The sequence below is a fragment of the Drosophila guanche genome, unplaced genomic scaffold (genome assembly GCF_900245975.1).
Source record: "Drosophila guanche unplaced genomic scaffold, DGUA_6, whole genome shotgun sequence".
Taxonomy (NCBI): Eukaryota; Metazoa; Arthropoda; class Insecta; order Diptera; family Drosophilidae; genus Drosophila; species Drosophila guanche.
The window spans coordinates 595853-620016 of NW_022995746.1; the positions used below are offsets into that span (position 1 = coordinate 595853).

Below are 24164 nucleotides of genomic sequence, written 5' to 3' on the forward strand. Positions count from 1 at the left end.
ATTGCCAAATCTTCTCTTTAAAATAAAAATCCCACAAATCATGGCCAAAAAAGAGTGAAACAAATTTTGTACAAATGTCATTGAAAATGGGTTTTTATTTCAATAAAATTTCGCTGTTTCAATTTGCGATAGCCACTAATTAAAAATCCATCAATCAGAGTCAGATGAGCCTAAAAAATGTGTAAATTATTATTTTCTCTAGCTGGTCCGTGGCTCAGGCTCAGGCTTGGTCCAAATCCATGCTTCCTGGCCCTTTCCAGACAGTTCATGAACTATAATAACCATAAATAGAGTCCATAAGGAAGTTGTAGAAGAACCCTGACTGTCTAGGCACAGGCAGTACACACACTAATCGATGTGATTACATTAGCATTAACAATAGAAATAGACAGAGACATGGACATGGACATGGACATGGACAGGGCGAAGAGCAGCGTTGACAAGGCAGAGCCAGGCCCGGGCCATAGACACACAGCGAGAGAGCTGAATGTCGACGCCATAATGTCTGGCAGCACATCGTTCACTCGTTCAGTCGTTCAGTCGTTCGTTCACTGGAAATCGTTAATTTCTTAGCCCATCCCCCAACCCAGGCAACCCCTGCGGCCATAGTTACATTTTTCCTTTCCTTTATTTTATTTTTTGCACTGCATTGCAATGTGCGGCAAATTACATTTAAATGGCTGCCACTTAAAGTGTCTATTGGGAGAGAGGAGGAGGGTTAAGGGTGAATGGGAATATGCACTGACTAACGACACGTGTGCCCCAATGCCATATTTCATTAAAGTGGAAGCTCCTATTACAGCGCGAGGGAGGCTACAACCAAAATGCAGTTTAACGATGGGTACGCCCATGCGTTCTCTTCGCAATCTGAACGCGATCTTGCCTCTCTGATAACAATTCGCTTAAATGTTCATATATTCTGTTGTCTATCGTGTGTGGCATGTCGAATTTCACTTTTGTTGTGGCTTCTTTGCGGCCTGGCCGTTTGTTCGCATCGATTAACGTCTCTGGCTTTTAATTACTTTAATCGTCGTGTTGTGTTTCCCCCTAGAATATTTCTGGCTGAGAAATGGTTGCATAAGCCCCGTACAGTGTGCGCAATTAAAAGCATTAGGAGGCGTGCCGGTGCCGGTGCCTCGACTTGACAGATTCCGATTGAACTTTAGCAACGCTCGGCAGTGATGCGACAGCTGCGACTTTGTATGCAAGGCAGAACGATCGCAGATCGGTTGATATTTTCAAGGCTCAGGGTGTAGCACCAGGTGTGGGCTGAAAACTGCTTTGGATTTGGACTGTGATGCGAAATGTCAAAGTAGTTGGCAGATTGCTGCTAGATTAAGTATGATTGCTGTAGCAGCGTGTGTTCCTAGAGGGATTAGGTGGGGAAGTGATTGTGGGACATTAACCAATCATTTAAATATAGTTTGATGAATGAAAGGGTAACTTTCCTCTTGTATCGATGGGTTGTTAACCCATCAGATAACCTAAACCTAAACTTTTTCTTAAGTTAAACGCTCAATCAATCTTCCACCAAAAGTTTGACCCTTTGTCACTTTTAGACATTTTATTGGGTTGAACCTGGTTGACCCAAGCCAAAGATACAAGTGTAATTGCCTTCAGTTTCCCAACAGACAGCCACGTGGCGAATGTTAAACAGAAGCCGAGACGAGAAACAGTCACGTGGAAAAGCAATTGCCGTTTGGCCATTTAGCGGCGTTTATTTGGTCAGTCTAATGAGCCGGAAGACAGAGGGGAGGCGGTTTGGCTCTGGCTAAAGAAAGGTGAGCCACAGTTTAGGCAACCTTTCGGTTGGGGGAAGCCACAAGCTGGAATCATTAGTGGCCAGAAGCAAAAGCAAAAGAGAGCCAAGATGTGGTGGGTGTTGGGTAGGGGGAAAACAGTTGACAACTCAATTTTCTAGAATACTTTAGTTCATTATGGTGTCGGGTTGCCACTGAGAGAGGACGTGGCAGACACTGTGGCGACACGAGGAGCAAACAAAAGACAGCGAAAGCCGCGGACAAAGACAAATTTGCACTTTATTTTTGCTGTTTTATTTTTTGCATAATCCAAGGAAATTCTTATGAAACTTCCAGGCCATGCAATTTTGATGGTTGCAGCATTATGGATAAAATTGCTCGATTTGGTGGCAATTATGGTGCAAAACGTGCCAGGTGCAAGACTGTGATACACTTTCTGTTGATTGAAACTCTTGGCTGCGCATAAGTTCCATGACAAAATGAACCTTTAAGCAATCAATTTATAAATATTGTATTTATGTGTTTTTAATAGTTCCCAAGACCCAAAGCAGGTCATTGCATGCCCCCCAGTCAGCCAATTCACAGCAACAGCAACAGCAACAGCCACAGTCCAACCTCCAACCTCCATGACAAGCCCAAAATGCCCGGCCAAAAGAAAAGAAAAGTGTTGCCGCCCATTTCGAATAATTGTAGAGGCAAAAACTGCAACAATCGCAGCACCCGAAGCAATCGAAAAACTTCAAAGCAACAGAAACTGCAACCGCAATAACCGCACAAAAAAATAAAGAAAAGAAAAATGTGGAAATGTGGAAATGTGGAAAACAACGCTGAAATGATGATTAGTTGTAACTTGATTTTGGCCAGCCCCAGCGGCTGCCCATTTTCTATGCCATTTTGCATTTAATTATGTGCGAAATTGTGTGATTTTATGGCCAGCGATAAAAGCCGAAAAGCAAAGAAAAAAAATCACGCAAGAAGGAGCCACAGTGTAGTAGAGGATCACGAGTGGAAGATACCCTTTAAGAGGGTTCAACTAATGAGAAAATAATAGAAAAATAGCTATATGTGAGTCCTGCCTGTGGTGGCCATCTGTAATTCTCATTAAAATCCTTAGCAAGCCATCCTTTTAGTAAGCTCTCATCAACCATTAACACAACATACCCCGCTCCTCTCTCTCTGCTACAGGGTACACTCATATAACAAAAATTATAATATCAGAGAACGTGCCGTGCCGCTTCGGTTTGGTTCGCTTGCAGCTCGACCATTCAATATATTCCGCCATTGTTGTTGCAAAAATTAGAGCAATGAACTGAGGCCCGTGTTGACTCGACGACCGGAACTACGAGTTCACAGTGCCCATTGCGGCGGGATGCAAATGCAAATGCAGGAAAAAGCTAAAGGCAAACGCCAAAGGCAAGGCACACAGACACATTTGCAGCACGATAAATTGTAAACATTCAAAATGTATACTCCCCAGGCCCAAGCCACAACTGTTGCAGGTCCTGCTGACCCACAAAAAGGACTCGTTCCGTTCCGGAGGTGATTGCACTGCTCTAGCACCCACCAAGTCCAAGTCCCAGTCCTAGACCTGCACCCTGCCACCTTCATTACTAAAATTGCCTGTTGTGCTGTGCCCCCAGACACGCGATGTGTCGTCTCGAATGTGTCTTTGCCGAGAGCGAACTTTTCCACGAATTGTTGCATATGGCAGGCACACACCCCGGACCTCATAGAGTCACTCGACACTGTTCAAAAAGTGAGTCAAAAGTACGGGAATTTCGTCAGTTCACCTTAGCCAGTCATCAATGGGTCAACATTTGCGCTGCGCGCCTTCGTATTCGTTGGTTAAACATCAACGCAGTCAAAATATTTGCTCGTTTGCACAAGAGGCAGAAAGCAATTGGAATGTGACCAAAACAAAAGACAACGCTAATTGGTTGACTAGAAGAGGTTGGGGATTATCTTAGGGTGGTGGGAGAGGGGGAGCTTTGACACCTGTCAGTGTGTGCGAGGGTGCGGGCCTTGGAAGCTCAGTATTACGAATAAATGAATTATGGTTTAAGCTGAATTAAAGCGATCGAAACTTTAAGCTTTGGTTAACATTTGCCCTAAAAGCCCAAGTAAATTAAATACATTCTTTTGCCAGTGAATGTTCCGTTCCTCCATTTGCTAATGAGGTTCATTGACACTCAAATCCAATCCTCAGCCAAAGAGAAAACTTCTCTTGTTTGCCTACAAACGAAATATGAAAAATAAATCTTACAAATTTAAGCGCAAACAAAGATCTGGATTTTGACTCTGGTCTTGTTTATGTTTGATTTAAATTGTGTGCCTTGTGTGTATTTATGTTTGTGTTTGATTCATTTTCATGACTGATTTGAGCAACTCTTTTGTTTCTCTTATGATTTATTTTTAACGCGCTGACGCACGTTGTGTGATGGACGTTGCCAAGAGAGACCCCAAAGTGGTAGAGACGAAAACTGCAGCTGTAATTATTTTACACTTTTATTTTTGTGACCAAACTTTCACTATTTTTTTAACAAGTACGTGGCGAAATATTTTGTGATCGCTCAGGGGAAGCTTGCCTCAAAGTTTCTTAGGCAGATTTAAAATATCTGGAAGTTGACTGGCGAAAAGTAAACCTCTTCTAGGCAGCCTTTTGGGAGCTACTTTAATTGGGCTAAGTCATAACCCAAATTAGCCTTTGCTTGCTTATCGCTCAATAGATACGACAACTGTCCAGATAACGTGCGGGGGCTTTTACCATATAAACATGTTTGTATATGACATTTGTTCGATTTCGAAAGACCTTTGTTTAGGGAGTGTGAGGGGCGTGATAGATTGAAAAAGCTCATTGAGCAACCCAGCTGTGGGTGGGAGGTGGTTGACTAATTTCTTTGATTTCCTTTTTCAATGCAATTAAAATTATGTGTCTCTTTGGGCATAATTTTGAGGGCAATCTTCAATTATTTTTAATATATAATTCATAATAATCCGTGCTTAATATTGTTAGATTTTCTACAGCCCCATAAACCCTCTTCATATTTCTGCTAGGGTATTTTTGCAATTTTCTGTTGTTCCCTCGCTGTTTCTGCTTGCTTGTTGCTTATTTGTTTATTAACAAAACAACGTGTCGGATTACTGGCTACCGCACCAGTAGAGCGAATCAACGCTTGCTTTAAACTGGTTTTTAAAGGCTAAATGAATTAAAATTAACCAAAGAATTATGTATTCCACAGGCAATAAGTTTTAAGTGTGTTCACCTCTTCCCCCACCCAGTATACAATTATTTTTGTATGCCTTAGCAGTTTATTTTCCAAGCTTAATGCATAATTAAAAGTACGTTTATATACAATATTAGGTACAAGTAAGCTCTTAAACTACATTTCAATCACAATTCACTCCTTAAAAAAGAAAACAAAACAAAACAAAGAACAGAAACTAAAAACAATCAAAGCACATCTTCATAGGAATATTTGGGTGACAAAGTAAGCAAATTCTTTTGTTCGTTTTCGATGCTGAGAGCTGATGATGCGGGCACATTGCCAAAAGATGTTGCAATTTGTGTGGCCCATCCATCCACCCATCCACCACCATCCATTTGGGTCAATCTACATTCTGATGGCGGCTCTGCGCTGCTCCTCTTCTGTTGTCTCCCTCTAGAGTACAGTCATGGCGATAAGCATGAGGGCGACGAGTATGAGCCAAGGACAGATGAACATCAGGCAGGCGACTTCAAACATGTTTGCTGCTGGTGCTGCTCGTTCTCCCTTTGTGACGAGTTTTAGGTTCTGCTGTTTAGGGGTTGCTGCTTCTGTGTTATTGTTCAATTAGATCTCTGTCGAGGCAGATAACTGTTGCTGGTTGAATATTTTCCGTTGTAGTTTTCTATGGTCTCTGGATCAGCTGCCAGAACACCGCACAAACAGCTAGCAAACTCGATGCGAGACTCCACTCCACGCTCAGTGGCAATTGCAACTCAAACTCTCAAACACAACACACACAACAGGTACGACGTTCGGTGTCGCACTGAGCGTACCTTTCAGTCGTGTTGGACGAATGTCGTTCGGTCGGTTGGTGCGGGTGTTTGTTGTTGTTGCTGCTGCTGCTGCTGCTGCTGCTGCTGTTTCGTGTTCGTTTCTCCGTTGCTCGTGCGTGTTTGCGGTTCGTTTTGTCGCTTCGTTTCGGCTCTTTGTTGTCGTTTTGTGCCGGTTTAGCTTTTGTCTGCCGTTTGTTTTTGTTGCTACTCTAGTAACTGCGCTCCCTCTCTGGCAATTGCTCCCGCTCTCATTTAGTTGATCGCTTTACGCTCTCTTTGAACTCAAGCTTTTGTGTGGCTGTTGGCGCGCTTTCGAGAGCTTATTCTGTTGCATTTCAATTTCGTTGACCCCCCGCACCATGCATCTCTTCTGCGTGCATCTAATTAAAAATTGTATTTACTTTGTTGTTGAAACTCTTATTATTGCCCCATGGGTTATCAATTCTGCCCTCTTTGCTCAGGTGAGCCCACGTGTTGGGGTGGGGACTGCCACACACCTACAAAGAGGAGTGGGAGAGTGGAAGTTTATTTGATTGAATAAATGTTTGGGAACACTCTTGGTTGGGCTCTTTTTTGAATTTATTCTTTATCTCTTTATTTTTGAGATTTGTCTAGTAAGATAAGGCATACACGAAAGTTATCTGCACTTTGCTCTTAAGATATGATTAATACCACTAAAAACAGTTCTTGATGGAAGCTTTGAGGTTCAAAAACCTTAAGATTGCAGAGATAGATGTTGATAAACTTTAAGAATCCAACCTCAAGGGCGGGTTTAATCAATATTTTCAAATAAAAGATAGAAAAGATACCTTAAACTTTAGTGTTTGAATTCCAAACTTGAAAGACTTCACAATTTCTGTTGTCTCTTTGGAATCTCAACCTCAAACTCGAGAAGTCCAAAGTCCGCCACCCAATTATCACTTTCCCAACCAGCCATAGATCAAACTTTCATGCCAGGCATAAATCATAATTTATTAGAATTATCAATACCATGACTAGACTCATATTTGGTAGATAACCAAAGATTTGCTCGCCTTCTTGGACTTTGGTACATATTAAGAAAAAATTAATTTTGAAAGTGGAACCCAATTATTGATCGTGACCATCGAAGGTGGCGTGGCGACCTTTCACAGAACTGGTCTGGTCTCGGACCGACTGCACCCATTGCCGTGTGGAAAATTACAGCGGACAGCCAACCAGTTTTGTTTACTTTTCTGTAAGCCCCAGACAGCGGCTGACCCAGCCGATGATTGCTTTAAAGAGTAGTTTTGCCATCAGAAAAAGTATACATATTTACGTACACACATTTGTAAAAGCTTTGTCTCTAATCAGTTTCCCAGACTTTATCTTATCGCAAAGTGTTGACTCAAAAGAACAGTCTGCACTTTTTAAAAGAGTCTCCAGTTTGATCGATGATTTGTCATTGATTGAATTTCCTCAATGAACTGAATTTCGATTAGAAATTATGAGAGATGCTTAAAATATGTAATTTGATTTATTCAGCATCATTTGTACTAATGAATTGTCTCTTTTATTTACAGGTATGTTCATGACAATAAACTATTTGATACTTCCATATGTAGAGATCTTAAGTAAGTACCTCAACAAGCGGAAGGGTTCTATATCTGTGCGTGGGCTTTCTACATATATCTTTATGGTTGTTTTCCATTTGTTTCTATTAGTCTGTTTGCCCCAAGTCTTATCATGGAATGATTTATGAGGAGGGAGGGGCTGTCAGTGGGTGCTATATTTGCGTCTAACATTGTATAGCATATTTTAAGTGGAACCTTTCCAAGTAGCTCTTGCTATAGTATTCGGCAAAGTATGCTATAGAAAGGTAGTTTTCCCACATCTTTGGGCACTGAGTTTTAGGTTTTCGGGCATGCTCTTCTGCATTATTCGCTTGTGCGACTCTTTGCCTCTCCTTCCACGTCAGTGGAATGGTTGCCCAACTAAGCCTCAAGTCAAATGTGTTCTGCCACTCTCCCAACTTGATGAAGAGGAAACGCTATGTTTGATTTGGTCCCTACTATGAGAAAACATAATCAACTTAGCTTTTCTGCGTCACACACAATGGCAAAATGTGTGTGTTTGTTGGAACTGAAGTTGTTCTTTCTGTGCATATTCGCATAGTTAATTTCTTATGCTTTGTTTATGCGCGTATGTAGGTCATGCTCCACTTGGAAACGGAGCAAAAGAGAGGGAGACATGGAGACAGAGATACAGAGTCAAAGAGTGAGAGGGAAGACAACCTACAATTAATGTTCGCTTGTCCTTAGAATGTCCCCTGGGGGAGTGTCTATGGCCATGTCCGGAAAAACTAGCCAAAGCAATGGAAATTCCTACCGTCATGCCAATGCCGACATTGATTTACCTTGTCATTGAAATTGTTTTTGCTGCTAGCTTTTGTAATATTTATAAAATTCCTTTCTTGGAAGCCTTGACTAGCGGAAGGTCCTTTCAAATGTCGCCTTTGCCTCTTTGATAATTTATAAATTGGTGTAATTATTTTAGTGCAAGCAAACTAAAAACGAAAAGTACAATTCAAATGGGGACAGCTGAGGGAAATAGCTGTACAGCGTTCATTTCTGCGCTCTCCCGCTCCCAGTTTTGGTCGTAAAATAACGAGAATTCCCCTTTTATCGAGCACGCTTTTGGAGGAAATTTTGCGCAGGCGCCAGCAAGGAAGACAGCCAGAGAGAGAGAGAGAGCGTCGTGGAGCAGGTGTTATTTATGCTTCCTTCATTCATGGCTATATATATTCTATATTAATGTGTGTATACACAAATCGAAAGAGTAACAGTGAGCGAAACAGAGAGAGTGGCTAAGAGAGAGAGAGAGGGAGAGCTAATTAAATAAAAGGAAATTTTTAATGGGGGTAAGGGAAATACAAATTGCTTCTGCCAGAGAGAGAGAGAGAGAGAGAAATTCACCCACTTTCTTTAGCCAAAAAAAAAACCCCCGCTACGCTCGCGCTCTCTCACGTGGGGCTTTCCCGCTCTCTTGCAGCCGCCCAGAGCGCTTGCTCTCCCACACACTCGCTCGCTCGCTCTCTCTCTCTCTCTCTCTCTCTCTCTGCCTCTGTGTGCCTCTCATCTGCATGTTGCAAAGAAGCAACAAAAGGAAAATGAGAAAAAATAATAGAAATCCTACCCTCAGTCAGTGCCGTTCGACTGTCAATCCACACTTCGGCTGGCTTCCCACACAGCACAATAAAAAGCCTTAACTAATCTTTATTTTATATAAACAAAATCATCAACAAATCTGTGGAACTCTAGGAAGAACGTCAAATATTTGTGCACCAATTTGTGTTAAGGGTAAATCCCCCTATTTTTTGTAATTTCGTGAAAGGAAATTTTCGTGTTGTGCGAAACGCGGAAGTTTTTGCGCTGCTCGTTGGGTCGGACCGTCAGTCATTCAGTCGTCGTCGGACTGTCAGACCGTTTGGTAACTGCAACTGTAACTGTGTGTGTGTGTGCCCCTGTGTGTGTGTGCATGTGCAGAGAATTAAAGTTAAATAAATTCAAAATATATAAATCAAAAGTGCTAAAGGGAATTGTATAAAAATCCCCCAAGAAAAAGTCAAATCTGCATTTAAACGGAAAGAAAAGAATACTTCATTCAAAAAACGTGTATATGTGCGCTCTTTCCCTCGCGCTCTCTCTGTGTGAATTATATACAGATATTGCCCCCTGCTCCGCGCGCTCTCTCACGCTCTCGCGGGCCCTAGATATTTTTTCTAGAATTTCGCGCCTATTTGTTGGTCCACCACCCCCCCCCATTCATCCACTTATCTGCAGTTGGTGGCCGTTTTTGCCACCAAAAGATAATTACCACAATTGCAGCGGCAACAAGAAAATATTACAACATTTCATTCATGGAAAACAAAAACAATTTAGAAATTGCTTTTAATAACGGAAATATATTTATTAAAAGGTAATGTGGAGCACCCCCAAAATATCTAAATTCCTGTTGTTGTGTTTTGTGTTTTGTGTTTTGTCCGCTTTTCAGTTTTCTGTTTTCTGGGTTTTGTTTCTGATTTACGACAAAATAAATGGCAAATTATCGAATTATTCCTAACATTTTATCAACATTAAACCAACATCACATTTACCATCGAGGCTGGGGTGTCTATACCTATGCCACCCCTTTCAGCCTGGAATTGATCTATTTGGGATTTTGTGAGGTCAGAGGTTGAAGTTAAACGGGTCAGGAAGAGGGAATTGGGTTATTTCTGGGCGCTAATTAAGGGAAATCAATCGAAAAATAAATAAATAAAAAATAAACTTAGGACAAACCTACACTTGAGTAGGAAAATATGAAAAATGCGGTTGCCAAAAGAGGAATGGAAACATAAATTAGAATAAATAATAATCAAATTAAAATTACTTTAATATTCCCAATATTCGTGGCTATGAGTTTTTAAACTACTTCGATTTGTTGTGGTTCCATTTAGTAATTCTGTCAAAAATCGTTTCTCATTTTATTTTGCTCCATCTTAAATTATATCCCCACTGGTACTACCAGTGCTTAGTATTTCTCTCTTATGTTGAAGAAATACTATTTGTTTGGCTCTTGTCATTAAGAACTAGTTCCCTAATCAAGCTACCCACAAAAACTGCCCACAGGCCATAAAAATCAACATAAACCAAGCTTCCTCCTAACAAAGCACCAAACCAGCTGGGGACGAAGAACAACCCTTAAATGCATGGACTGTAATGTTTACACTTAACAATGTACGATATTTCCTACTCCATAGTACCCTGGCAGTTCCCTCCCACTTCACATTCAAGGAGAGCGAGCGAGCGGACTGAAAGGCCAACAAATTTAATCGCCTTGACTGGCACTTTGCCTCAATGTCAGCGCGTCCTCAATGGGACGCCAATAAAAATGTCCTTCTGGCACCACCCACACCCCAAGAAGCCCAATAATATCCATTAATCCCAGATCGATAAATGGGGGCGGAGGAGAACTTTGGTTTAATTGTGCAAAAATGATTGAAGGCGGAATTTCGTAGACAACAAAAAATTCATTGATTTTTGCATTTGGGTGTTTCTTCCTCACATTTCCCGATTTGCCTATTGCTTCCTCCGTTTGCCTATTGCTTCTTAGACTACTTTCTATTCTTGCATTTTCTACTGTTTTTCTTTTGTGTTTTCGTTTGTATTTCGTCAGCTTATTTTCGTTTGTTGGTAAAACCTTAGAAAGGCGAAGGCAGAACGCCCCGCACTCCCCTTTCGATTGCGCAATTTTTACTTGAAAGCTGGAATTTAATTCATTTCCTTGGCGTTCTCGTGGTACGTTTCCCCTCTGTTGGGTGAGGTCTGGCACTGTCTGGTTATGGGGGTGTTTTTCCTTACTTTTGGCAGCCACAAAGGCGTCACGGCGTATACGCAATATTGATGATTGGTGACCTCAGCACTTGCAGAGGGTTGGGGAACACAAAACACACCCCAAAAATAATCAAAAAGCAGATCTCTATGCGCTTGAATGCATAGGCAAACTCTGTCTATTATACGCCAATTTTGGTTAGTGAAGAAACATATTTAATTTGAGATCTTTTCAGGCTGATAACTTGCAGTGAGTCGGGTGTATATTGTACGTCTAATGGAGAGAACTACCATCTGGCTTCTGGGATCACTTAAGCGTTTCGCGTTTTGTGCATTTTTTCTTGATGAACTCAAACTGACTTAAGCCGCTTCGAGGCAGCTTTTCGATCAATTTTTATTGGCTCTGCAATGATCTAATGTTGCTGACAGTATGGATATATTTATTGACTAATGATAAGGCATTTAAACAAAGGCTTAACGCAGCTAATAGACCATAGAACAGTTGAGTTAAGTCGTTCAATTAAAATTAAAATATTTACACATTTCATGTGTAAATCTCCAAGCAATTTGCCATACTAATATTCCCTCTGTTCAACAATGCTTCCTTCAAGTAGTTTCAACCACAAAACTGCTCTAAAAGTAGAATCCATAAATACATTTGCCACAACACGAAAGTAATTTTTATGGATGCCCAGCCGCCATTAAGGGTTTCTTATGTGCCACAAGCCAAGGCTCTCTGACTCTCATATACTCTTCCATGTGCTCCTGACATTTATGCGATGAAATCATTTGCTATAATGCTCAAGTCCTTGACTGCATTTGGCGCCAACAATTGTCCAAGACGCAGCAGAAGTTGCAGCTGAAGGAAAACCCATAAAAAAGAGACGAAGAAGGAAAATCATCATGAAACGCGAGCGTACGTGATGAGATATGAATGGGGTCCGTCCGAGTGGTGCAGGAGGGAGTGGAAAGAGCACATCAACCACGACCCACATTTGCCATGCAAACACACACACACAGACAACAATTGCGAATGGATCTGTGTATCTGTGTGGCTGCGTTTGAGCGTGGGCTGCAACAAAAGAACTCTGGAAACTAAACAACTCAAATAACACACAACATGTTTCGTGTTCTGTAATTTTCTGCTAGCCCATTCACAGCCAGATGCAGGCACAGAAAGAGCCGGAATGCACACAACCATAGAGAGGGAGCGAAGCTAAGAGAGAGCGAGAGCTACCGAGGGAGAGAATGGCGCAATTTTCAGGTCAAGGTCATGATTCTGCTCTTCCTCTCTCTGTGTGTGTGTGTGTGTGTGTGTGTGTGGCAGAAATGCGCTTTTGGGAGAGCTTGACGAGTCCTTCGCTTCAATCCTTGGCTGTACATGCCTCTGCCTCTGTCTTCCTCCCTCCCCTTAGCTACACACAATCACACACACACACACATGCATACAGCCACCACTTTGCATAATTTCATTCTGAATGCGAGTGCTGCGTGCGAGCAGCGCTTAAATCCGCCAAAAGATACTTGCGAAAAATAAACTGTAGATACAGTAACGATAGGTGGAGACGGAGAGTGTTCTCTGATGTGCATAAATTTCATGCTTAAATGATTTTTATTTTCATTGTGCGACAGATTTTTCTTGGCACTTATTTGTGAACAACAACTTTTTGTAGTTCAAGGAAGGGAGTAGCGGAGGGAGAATCAACACTCAGCCCGGCATGACTTTCAGGAAGTACAAAATATACTCAAAGTATTCAAATATATGTCACAGCCAGAAGCAACTGATCGAAGAGCTCTTGAAGTATTTATTTCGCACACTTTTCAGGCTAGAGCAACGCAATTTCGAGTGCATACTTCTAGGATGCATAGTTCTTAGAACAACTTTGGACCCAGCAGCTGATTACTGGATATTAGAGTGTGAAGCGACTCCCACGTTGTATTTAAAGTAAAAGTAAGTGGAAAGCGCTGTGAATGAGAATGGTTTGCCAGTAGAAGAGGAGAACTATTCAGGTATTGAACATCTCCAACGATAATAGTTATTTCATGCTGCCCCACTGCTCTTTATTCCTTGGGCCCTGGCGCCATTGGGGCTGTGTGGTCATCATTTGCATTTTCTGTGAGTTCCAGCAGCAGTTAATATACTTTCCGTACATTTTAAAAGCCCTCCCTCCCAGCTTGATGAACTGCTGGTACCCTCCCATTAGGGATAATCTCTTAATACTCCCCACAGTCTCAAGCCCCAGCCAATAAATCAAGGCTCCAGGGCGTTGCACGTGCCAGACCACACAGGGGCAGGCAGGAGCATGCGAGAAAGAATCCTTGGCAAACATTCATTGTCTCGGCGAAACATTAGACTTGCATTTCATGCTCTGCTCAAACAGAGAGATTTGTGTGCCATTATGAATACATTTTTTTGTTCAAGGCAAAATGTTTTTGTTTTGGCCCCACGCTGGGGCTGCTGCTGCTTACTGCGGCGCCGTGTGTCAGTTTCAATTGAGTCAACGAGTGGTTGTGGGAGGGCGAGAGGGGAGGAGGGAGCTCAAGGTTTTCCAACTCTTTGTATGGAAATAGTCTTCGTCGTCGTCCCCGTTAGAAGTGTGTGGACCACTTGACAAAAAAAAAAAATGTACTCTGGGGGCCGCCTCTTTGGAACGTGACTGGCAGGTTGTTTGTGGCTAGGGCACAGGGGAAGGGCTGGGGGAAGCCAAAGTCAGGGTCACCTTATTTTTCAGGTAAATTACATGTTTCCGTTGAGGTGCTGCTGGTATTTGTTTCGGCTTTAGGAATTCTCTTAATTAATTATGTTAATTAATGATGTATTTTGTGTGTCATGTAACGTGTCTCCAGGGAGGCATCTACTGCCTGTTAGCGCTATGTTTTGCGGGGCATCTCTAACAAGTTGCCGGACACACGGCACTAGCCAAAGGCCTGCGGTCAGTGGGTCCAGCTCTAAAAGCTGTCATGAGTCCAGAGCAGAGCTGTCAGCTGGCTGCCATTTGTTGCTGTCTCCTTTGCAGTGCCCCGCTGGGAGATCTTTCTCTGCGGCCACATATTACATTTTGACAGTCAGTTGTAGCCAAACAAGAGGGTGGCTCAGTATGCCAAGCATTTGTTCAATAATATATAAAGTGTAAAGTAAACAAATTGTGTGGGAATTCGGCAGCTCTGCTCTCATATTTTGCACTCAATTTTGCATTCTTAGCACTAAATAGTATTAAAACTGTTTCAAAAATGTTTCAAGAACTAACAAAAACGACCAAAAATCAACAATAACATTTCTCTGCAGTCGACATTCAATTATCCCCCCACTTCCCCATTAAATTCAAAATATTTTCCCACAAATCGCAGACCCTGACTCACCCGAATACATTTCTCTGTTACTGCCTCTCCGCCTGTTCGCTCATCCGTTTCATGTACTGTTATGTAAGTGCTCATCTCTCGCTTTGTGTACGTGTTTTTGTGTGTTCGAGGCATGCTGCATGCAGCCACCGCCAGCCAAAATGTTAATTAAATGCTTTATTTCCATGGCAACATGCAACAAACAGAGGCAACACACCACACACACACACACACACACGCACAAACATTAATGCAACGACACCCAAACACCCGCTGAAGTGCAACGGAAATTAATGAAAAATTGCTTGCAAGCTTGCAACATGGCAACAAAAATTACAACAAATAATATTTGCCAATTGCTTTTGTAATTAGAATTTTATTTGTTTCTTCGTTGCTTTGTTTTGCTTATGATTTATGTAATCTGAAGTCTACAACTAAGAGAGAAGATGATCGGAAGCTTGCAGATTGTTCTTGAATTTCGAGGACAAAATATAAGTCAGTTTAAAGATGCTTATCGAATAATTCCATGGCCCGAGTAGATTCTACAGCGAAGTAGAAGAATTTTTGAACAATAAATGGATGTGTTTAGGGCTAATTCTTTTTTCAACCTAAATTGAAAGCCTAAACTGGGATTCCAGTAGCGAACTTTTTGGCAAGAGCATTGCTTAGGTTCTGGAATCACTCAAATTTACTTTGAATCTGATTCAGAGCACTCCAGAACGAGTTCTAAAAGTTTGTTACAAAATGTCTTCTAGTAATATTAAAGACCCCCCCCCCCTTCCAGGGTTTATTTTGTAAGCAATTTCCTTGCCTCTGTTTTGCATAAGTTTAATTTTGATTTACAATTTCATACGAAACTTTGTGCCTCGCAAGAAAAAGCCGCGATTAACTTTGCAACAAATCAATTACTACAACAACAAAATAACAGCTAAAACAACAACAACAACTGCATGAGCATTAAGTGTGCCAGCATGGCGGCACCAACAACCAGAGTAACAACGAAAGTAACAACAAAATGGCTACGTTAGCCCACAAAATGGCTGGCAACATGGCGACGAGCAGCAGCGCCGGCAGCACCCAAGAAGTGCAGCAGCAACAGCAGAAAAGCATCCATTTAATGCCAGCAGCCGTAATACAGCCCGATTATCTGCTCAACAATGATCGCGGTCTATTTAAGGTTTATTGTTTTATCAAAGATTTCATTGGGTAAGTACTCGAAAGTAAACCAAAACGAACTTCTGTTCGTGCGAAATGAAAGGGTTAGTTGGGGAAAATCTAAAAGAGTATTAAAAACTTGTAAAATTGAACTCATTTATGCTTTTATCTTGTTTAAATACCATTCAAGAACTTACCAAACCTTTGAATAAAACCATTAAAACCCTACTAAAACTTTTGTTAGTGTTAAGTTCGAATACAAATTCAATGCAAATTATGATTAACGCCTCGAAGCGCCTTCAAAACTGTTGCTAATATTAGCAACAACAAAAGTGAACAAAAAAATATAAACATAAGTACATATAGATATGTAAATATTATCATCTAAATGTCATTTGAAACCAACTCTAAACACACACAGGGCACCCTGTATAGGGTGTCTCTTGTCTCTCGTTTCTGCCGGCGCCTTATCATTGTCCATTCCCGCACAAACACACAATCAGCTGTGTATGTGTGTGTTTCTGTGGATGGGGCTGTGTCTTTATTTGTTCATATAATTCATATTTAATCAACTGATAATACAGAACAACATTTTCAACATTTTGTCGAGTTTCTTTTTGCGTGCTCCGAGTTGCCTGTGCTCCAATTTCTGTGCTCCTGATACACTTGCTGACATTATCACCTGCCCTGGGGCACTGGCACTGGCACTGGCACTGCGAATGATAACTGATACTGCTCGGCAATTTGATAACAGACTGCCACTTGATACCAGAGACAATAAGTGGGGAAAAAGTGTGGGTTTTATCAGAGCAAATGCCAGCGGAGACAAGAACTGGAATTGGGAGTAGTTTTAGAGTAGAAAAAAGCTGTGACTGGGAGTAGTCTTAGAGGGGGAACGCCGCTCCCACTTGGCCTTGACTTTGCTGTTTGTTTTTGCGTATTTTCTTTTCGATTCAAACATTACTTCAAAATTTTCTATTCGGCTCAAAAAAATATTCTCAATAAAATGGTTTTTGGTATGGAATTTGGTGCCACGGTCGGCTGTGTGCTGATCTCATGCGTCATTATACTCTTCTATATCTATGCTCATGTGTACAAGAGCTGGTCGCAGATCAATACGCTCTATGAGGCGCCAGTGCTGCCACCTTTACACTCCCTCGAGCTGACACTCGGGCAGCTGAAGCGCTACAATGGCACACGACAGGACGGAAGGATTCTGGTCGCTTTCAAAGCCAAAATCTACGATGTGTCGGGAGACTCCGAATTCGTTGTCGGTGGCAGTCTCAACTTTGTGGCGGGAACCGACTTCAGTCATTATTTGAATACGAAACTTCCGTTGGAGCCGCTGGAGCGCGCAGTATTTGTGGAGCGCTGGCAAAATCAATTGGACACCATTTATGACTGTGTCGGCAGTCTGGTTGATCGTCAGGGCAATCCTTTGTTTATTCGCCAGGAAACAAACTGCCAAAACTGCGAAGCACTTGAAGACATTATGCAGGATCAGAAGATATTCGATTTTGGTCAGGATAAGATGGAAACTAAGTCGGTTGAGGTTGGGATGGAAGTTTCAGTGAAGAATGCGCTGAGCAATGAACAATTTTTGAAGGAGTTTTTGAACGCAGAACCTGCAGCGCCAGTAATGGCTTTGAATAATGCACCAAATCAAATTATTGACTTGGATTTGGATTAATGGCAATATAAATTAAATTGGAAATAGTTTTTAATTCAATTATGTTACAATTTCCGGGCTGTATCCATAATTATTTTGTGTTCAAATCCTATCGAAATCTGCCTATAATATCTTGCTCTGCTTTCCATCGAATCTCATTTCTCTTCCTTTTGAGGGCTCTTTCGGGGAAAAGCCCCTCAATTGTAAATCGTTATCCCGCGTATCTGATTAAAATGAATGCCTTTCTAACTGAAATGTTTTCGTTGTAAATAACACGCAAAGTTTTTCCCTAGAAATCTCTTTTCACTCTCGTCTTCTGGCAACACTTTTCTCGATGCTGTTTCACTTCGCAAGAAGTCCAATTGGCAATTTGTGTATTCATTAAAATTCCTCGAAATCAATTATCTGGCTGCTGGCACACAGCTTGGGTGGGCGGCCGGCGAAACCTTTGATATTTCACCGACAATGTCATACTGGGCAGAGTGTTTCAATTATAAGTCTCAGAGGAGGGTGTGGGTAGAGGGTATCCTTCCTATACTCTATGAGCTATCATGTCACGACAGAATATTCCTAGCCAACCCATCAACACCCACCCACAGAATTCGCATTACAAATGGCCAAAAATGACCAGAAACCGAACAAAAAGTTGCAATTTTCCTTTCTCACTTCGAGCCAACAAATTGCATTCGTGTGACGTCTTTTGGCAAGTGAGATTTGTCTTTCTATTTTTATAAGTTAAGAAACGAAACGAGTGCTTAGCTTTAATTTGTTGCCACGTACCTGATTGCGGCAATTAATTAAATTCACAACATTTGATTTGGTCAAGTTTTTGCGTCGTTTTTGAGAGTACAAATAAATTCAAAATATTTTCCTAAGCAGTTAGGCGCTTCCAATTGATTAATTGATATTTATTTTACACTCTTTCTTTGCAGGTAAGCGTTGCCATTTCCAAACTGATACAAAAATACAGCAAGACAGTAAGTTAAGGGGATTCAAACAAAGGTTTGGGGGCTGCTAAATCATTTCTGCACCCAGTATTGACCCCTTTTGCCTACACCATGTACTCTACTTTTTAAATCAACTGCAAATGCTACTTTGCATTCCCTTAAACCCATCTACAAATATTATCTCATGGTAGCCACAAATTGTTGACCCATCTTCCAGCAGTAACTAAAAATCCCCATGACTAGTCCCTCACCCTCGACGACTCGCAAGCGTCTGGCAAAACTCTTCTACACCTTCTACGCCCAGACAGACACAGCCTGTGTTTGCACAACTTCTCGATTATGGTTTCATAAGAACTCCCTCCCAGACTGGGGCACTAGACTGCGGGCTGTGCTCGGCGGCATATTGACTGTTAATTAAAAACGCCACTCAAATATTGACTCTGCGCTGCTGTAAGTGCTGTTAAAAGAAAAATCGTAGCCCAGGGCTAAACGTGACTGCAACACCTGGTTAGCTAGTGGAAAAAGCAAAATGGGGAGGGGTAATAGTTAGAGAGGACTTCTGATACACACTGCTGGCACTGCTTAGCTCCATGTCACTCATTCTCCCTATCCCAGTGTGGCTTAGCAGCTTGAGTTTGAGCTCATGCCTCTCTGCACTGCTCTGGACATCCATCAACTCAAAACCTGCAAACTATTTCCACTTCCTGCCCACTAAATCATGTCACACTTCTACCCGAAACAGAAAGTGACTCAACCCAGCCCGTTTCCACATCAAATGATTAAACAAACAACTCAACTGCTCACACCCAACAGCTTATCGAACGACCTCCACTGTATAGAGTGTTTCCAGATTATCAGCAGCTTGATAGGACTCTTGTCGCACTAAGACAGCTGCCACTGGGCGCTGGCCCAGGCCCAATGCCTTTTTCTAACGATTGCAATTAAACGCCAATTAGACATGTGTTTGACTCTGCCGATATAGATATAGACACACAGGCTATATAGACGATCGAGTGGCAGTGGAATTATGCCTAGCATAAATTGTGTTTCAGCGCTGCAAAAACTATTTTCGCTGCTGCTGCTCCCCGTGCCATTTGCTCAACTCTCTAATGAGCCAATAAATTCACATTACGTATACGCGCAGGTGGCCAGCTGCGGTAATTTGCTTAAATCAGAAAGCAAAGAGCGCGCGAATCGTTTGCAATGAGTCTCTTTCCCGCGTCCCTCCTGGCTTTCATTTCACTGTTTTTGTTGGTTGTAAATTTCACGCCAACTCGACACTTGTCGAGGCTGCTCTTTTCGTGCACAATTTTCTGCCCCTTTTCTGACAAATGTTCCTTCCTTTATTCATCATGTCCCATTCATTTGATACTTTCTTGCTGCTAGCTGCAATTCTGTAGCACTAAATTGGATGCAAAACATGTGCCAAGTCCTCAATTTTCTTTACATTTCTTATTGGCTGTGTGATTTCCGTTTGTCGCAGCTCTTTCCATGTATATTTTCATTAGAGTTCGCTAGTCGAGTGGCTTACTATCAAAAGTGCACACGCTTTTCCTGTCATCCGATAGTTCTTGTTTGCGTATTTTGCGTGACGTTGATAGGAATTGTATGGCATTAGTTTGTATATTTAGTTGGTGTATTTGGGTTGATTGGTTTGGGGCGGGCTTTGGAATTGGCTGGCAAATGTGACGGAGATTATCTAGAAGGCAGTAATTTGCGTGTTTAGACGTGCCAGAATGACGCAGTGATTTCAGAGGAAACTAAATCATACCTTTATGACCATCTTTTATGCCTCAAGATGAATCTCCCGTATACCCTTTTCTTATCATCTCTTTTCCCAGTGTGGCTTAGCACCTAAGGGTGACTTTTCGTGTACTCTCTCTCTCTCTCTCTCGCTTGCATCAGCGCTGGCTCCCTTCCACGTGTGCCACCCGAGGGGGTGGCCTCACCTGAAGTCCCATTTGTAATCCCTCAGTTGATCATTTGCAAATATTATTCCCATTCTCATTCCGCTTGCTCATTTCAACAGCTTTCTGTATGATTAATCGCTTGATTAGTTTTTCTTTGTTTAAGTCTCAATTTGTTTTGAATATTTGTGTTTTTGCATATCAGCAAACCAAAGAGTAATACTTCAGAGCCCTATAATTCAGTCGGAGCCCACTTCTAGATAATAATCAGATAAGATACAATAAGGTAAGAGTCTGTCCCAGTAGTTGCGGTGTGTCTGCTTTGAATTAAGTTTTGATGAACTTTAGAGCTGCACATTTTTTGGCGGAAATGAGTGATGGGAATAATTTATTGTACTTTCATAACAAGCAAATGTGTGCACATTTGAGTTGAGTATTGCAGATTTCCTTCAAAAGTATCACAACTTTTCAGAGTCTCTCTAATGGGCATCCGCTTAGTCGGTGCCATTATTGTGCACTTGACATTTGTCCTAAATCCACAGCCCTCGAGCCATCGTTATAATTGATGATGATTGCCTTTCAATCAGCTTCTAGGGGTTTTATTCAACGCCTTAATATTGCGAACCCACAAGCCGAACATGAAAAGCTGCCACCCACAGCCGACGCTTGCCCTCTCGCTCTATCTGTCGCTGTTGTCTCTCTCTGTTAGCTCTCTCTCCCTCGCTCTTCCATCAGTCAATGCTAATTATCAGAACGCGATTAGATAGAACGCGTATGATAAGCACCAAACGGTGCTTTGATGTAATCTAAATTGTGTTTTTTGGACTGGCTCGTTGTCGCTGTTATCGTTCAGAAAAAAAGCCTCCATGGCTGCCCGTTCGTCTGTGTAAATTTTGGTTGGTTTCGCCGATACGTCGACGTCTCCCGAAAAACAAAATACATAAACTACGGAGCGGAGAGAGAAGAAATGTATTTTTGAAAATAATTTTATTGCTGAGGCCTCCTACCACCGATACAGAAAAACGCAGCAGCCAGCGAGCCCGCCAGAGCTAGCGAGCGGGCCGAGCGTCAGCGTCAGCGCCAGCGCCAGCGCCGGGTGCGACGTCGCAGCCGGGTCGGGACGGTATTTTGGATTTTGTGTAAAAATCAGTTTTTGGTTCGAATTCAGTAAACAAAAACTTGTCGCCGGCGTGAGACGTAAACGCGAACAAAAAAGAAGAAAACAAAAATATTAAACCATAAAAAAATCACGTAAAATATTTGATTTGTGTGTGAACAAAGTAGAGATATTTGTTTAAACAATTTGTTATAATTTAAGTTGAATGCACGACAAAAGCGTAGACGAACAGAAGCACTCTCTGAAGTGTCTGCTTGTATCTGTATCTTTCGGATACGCCGCTGGCGAGGCAATGACGTGCGCTACCCTGACCTTGTTACTGCCCGATTGTGAGTTCTTCGGCGCTATTTATCCGCCAGTTTGCCAGTTTGCCAGTCTGCCAGTCCCTTATGTACTCACTTGGTAGCTACAACATCTACCTATGTGCACGAGATCGCACGCACAATCTATCTAGCTATCTAGCTAAATCGAAGCGAACGAACGACAAACAAAAATTGGGTCTAAAAATAACCCGCAAGCGAAAACAAAATGAGGGAAACGCAAAAAGCAACAACAAAATTTGAAATACATTTTGTATTTTTTTGTTTTGTATATTTTTTGGGTTGGTTCGAAAGTTTTGCCTTACATTCGGCCTTCGTGTTTGGGGTCTATGTTTATGCCATTTGGAGGAACATTTTTGAGGGTTTAGAATGGATTATAGCAGAGAATTCAGCAGAGAATTCGAGGCATTAATGAATGATCCTTAGACCATATTTATATAGATGCAATTCTTGCATCCACAAACTGCCCCAAAATTCTATTAATTTGGGTTTCAAATGGAATAAAAACTATAAAAAAGAAAAGGAACGATATTGTTGACACTTCTAGCAAATAGTTCCAGGCATAATTAAACAATAAAAATTATATAATAATAGTCTACCAATTCGTTCAACCCTAAACCACTCCTAAATTCCCTTAAATATTTGCTTGTCTCAACGCCTAGACAAACATTTCTCTTCTCCAAATAAGAACCCAAAATCAGATTGTGATATTTTGCCACCCAAAAATTCCTCTCGTATCTCAAACAAACATGAAAATTAGTCTGCGTTTTTGCACTTTGCATCTCTTGAGAGTACAATTAGGCGATGGCTGCTGCTGCTGTGCGTATCTCCATAGATAAATTTAATCGGTTAATATTTATTTTTAGTCAAGACTTGATTAATTACCGAGTAAGGAGCGGAACCCGCTACACCCAGCAGCCAGTGCTCGGGGAATTCTCGCGTTGAAGCTCCGTACTTCTGTCATATTAGTTTATTTTTGCCATTTGGCACGCGCAACCAGTTCCAGACAGCGCTTAACAATTTATCAGAGAGTGGGAGCAAAGAAAGAAAAATGCAAAATATATAAATAAAATTATAAATACAATTGCTTAACGTCCAAGCGACTGGCTGCTTGTTTCTCTCAGTTTCTCGCGCCCTCTCCGGATCTCTTGTCTCTTGATTCTCTTGTCGCACAAAGACAAAAATCAAAATTAATGCAAAAAAAAAAAAAATTGAAACACAAAGCAATTTTTGTGTTTAGTTGTCGCTCGACCGGCTAACCAATTTGTTTGCCATTTCCTTTCCTGTGCCATGATTGAATAATAATTGAATACACAGCAGCAACCCCACAATAAAACACACACAAATTACACGGAAAAGTTATCCATCTGTACAAAGCTCTAATCAATTTGAAACCCAATAAATCCCAAACATATAGAGTGAAATCCAATCAATCAGCAATCAATCAATAAAGAAATTAAAAATAGTGCCAAATAAAATGCTTAAATATCCGCGCACATCCTCCTCCACGTCTTCGGGCTACTTCGATGATGACGAGGCCATGATGAATTCCTATCAGACGCCGCCAGCCTCCCCGCATTCGGTGCCCCAGTATCTGCAGCGTCACATGGTGCGAATGTTTAGCACTGAAGTCGATAAGTAAGTTGCAGTCGCATTTTAATCGGAGCTCGTAAAACAAGGGTCCTGTTAGATACATTCTAATCTCTCTGCTCCTGATCTGCACCTATTTATGTTTTATTTCACAAATCCCAACTCGAATCCCATAAAAACACATTCTTGAATCTCGATATAGTCCCTTCCTAACCATGAAAAAGGCTTCATGAATTCCTAGAATGTCCTCACAAATATTTAATAAGAGAGTTGACATTGAAAAACCTTCAAGGCCCACAAACACCGGCCTGCAAAAACGGAGCCAATAAAAATTCAAATTAAATACCAACCTTCTTGTTACGAGATTTATGCCTAGAGAAATTGCATTTGCTAGTTTTTCCAAAGCCCCATGAATATGCATGAATATTCATTATTTAAATGAAGTTGAAACGATGTTGGCGTAATCAATTGGAACTAAAATTAATCAAAACTCATCCCTGAGTTCCCCAAGTCATTCATTTGAAATGATTCCCCTAGCACCTTAGGTGCATCAGAACCTGCTATGGCATGCCATTTTTCACATTGAATTGTACATTGTATTTCCATAAAATAGTTTTTAGTTTTTATTACTAAATCATTTTCCATTTCCAATCAGAAAAATGCAAACATGAAATAAAACAACAACAAATATCAAATACAAATTTGCTAAAAATGCAAATTTTGTTAATTGCAACAACAAAAAGGTGTAAAGAAAACGCAGGGGGAAAATGAATTAAAGGTTGTAAAAATAAAGGGCCGGGTAGTTAGTTAGTTGGCAGATAGATAGATAGATAGATAGATAGTTGGTAGGCTAATTACCCTAGGGGTAGACCCTAGGGTCTCCAGAATAAGCAAACTCTTAGAAAGGGTATGCCAAAAGTCTTGTTGAGACAGAAGAGAAACCAAATCGTTGCATTTTATTGTTCCGCCTGTAGTTCCGTACCTCGCGCTC

At 41.4% G+C, this 24164-nt stretch overlaps 2 protein-coding genes across 6 annotated transcripts in view; both read left to right on the plus strand.

Moving 5' to 3' along the window:
• Nucleotides 1–24164, plus strand: part of LOC117582373 (protein bunched, class 2/F/G isoform) — a 100136-nt gene that overhangs the window by 38269 nt on the left and 37703 nt on the right. The window contains exon 3 of one of the 5 annotated variants that reach the window (XM_034270037.1): nucleotides 18225–18243. The exons of 3 other annotated variants lie outside the window; for them this stretch is intronic. In XM_034270037.1, the coding sequence (XP_034125928.1) occupies nucleotides 18225–18228 (4 nt within the window). In that variant the 3' untranslated portion in view covers nucleotides 18229–18243. Of the gene's footprint in view, nucleotides 1–15468; nucleotides 15675–18224; nucleotides 18244–24164 lie in introns of those variants that run through there. One more of the 5 variants, XM_034270038.1, reaches the window with a different exon arrangement.
• On the plus strand, nucleotides 16581–17347 carry LOC117582375. The gene has a single exon (XM_034270041.1). It carries the CDS (start codon nucleotides 16630–16632, stop codon nucleotides 17311–17313), a length of 684 nt encoding a protein of 227 aa, XP_034125932.1. The 5' UTR covers nucleotides 16581–16629; the 3' UTR covers nucleotides 17314–17347.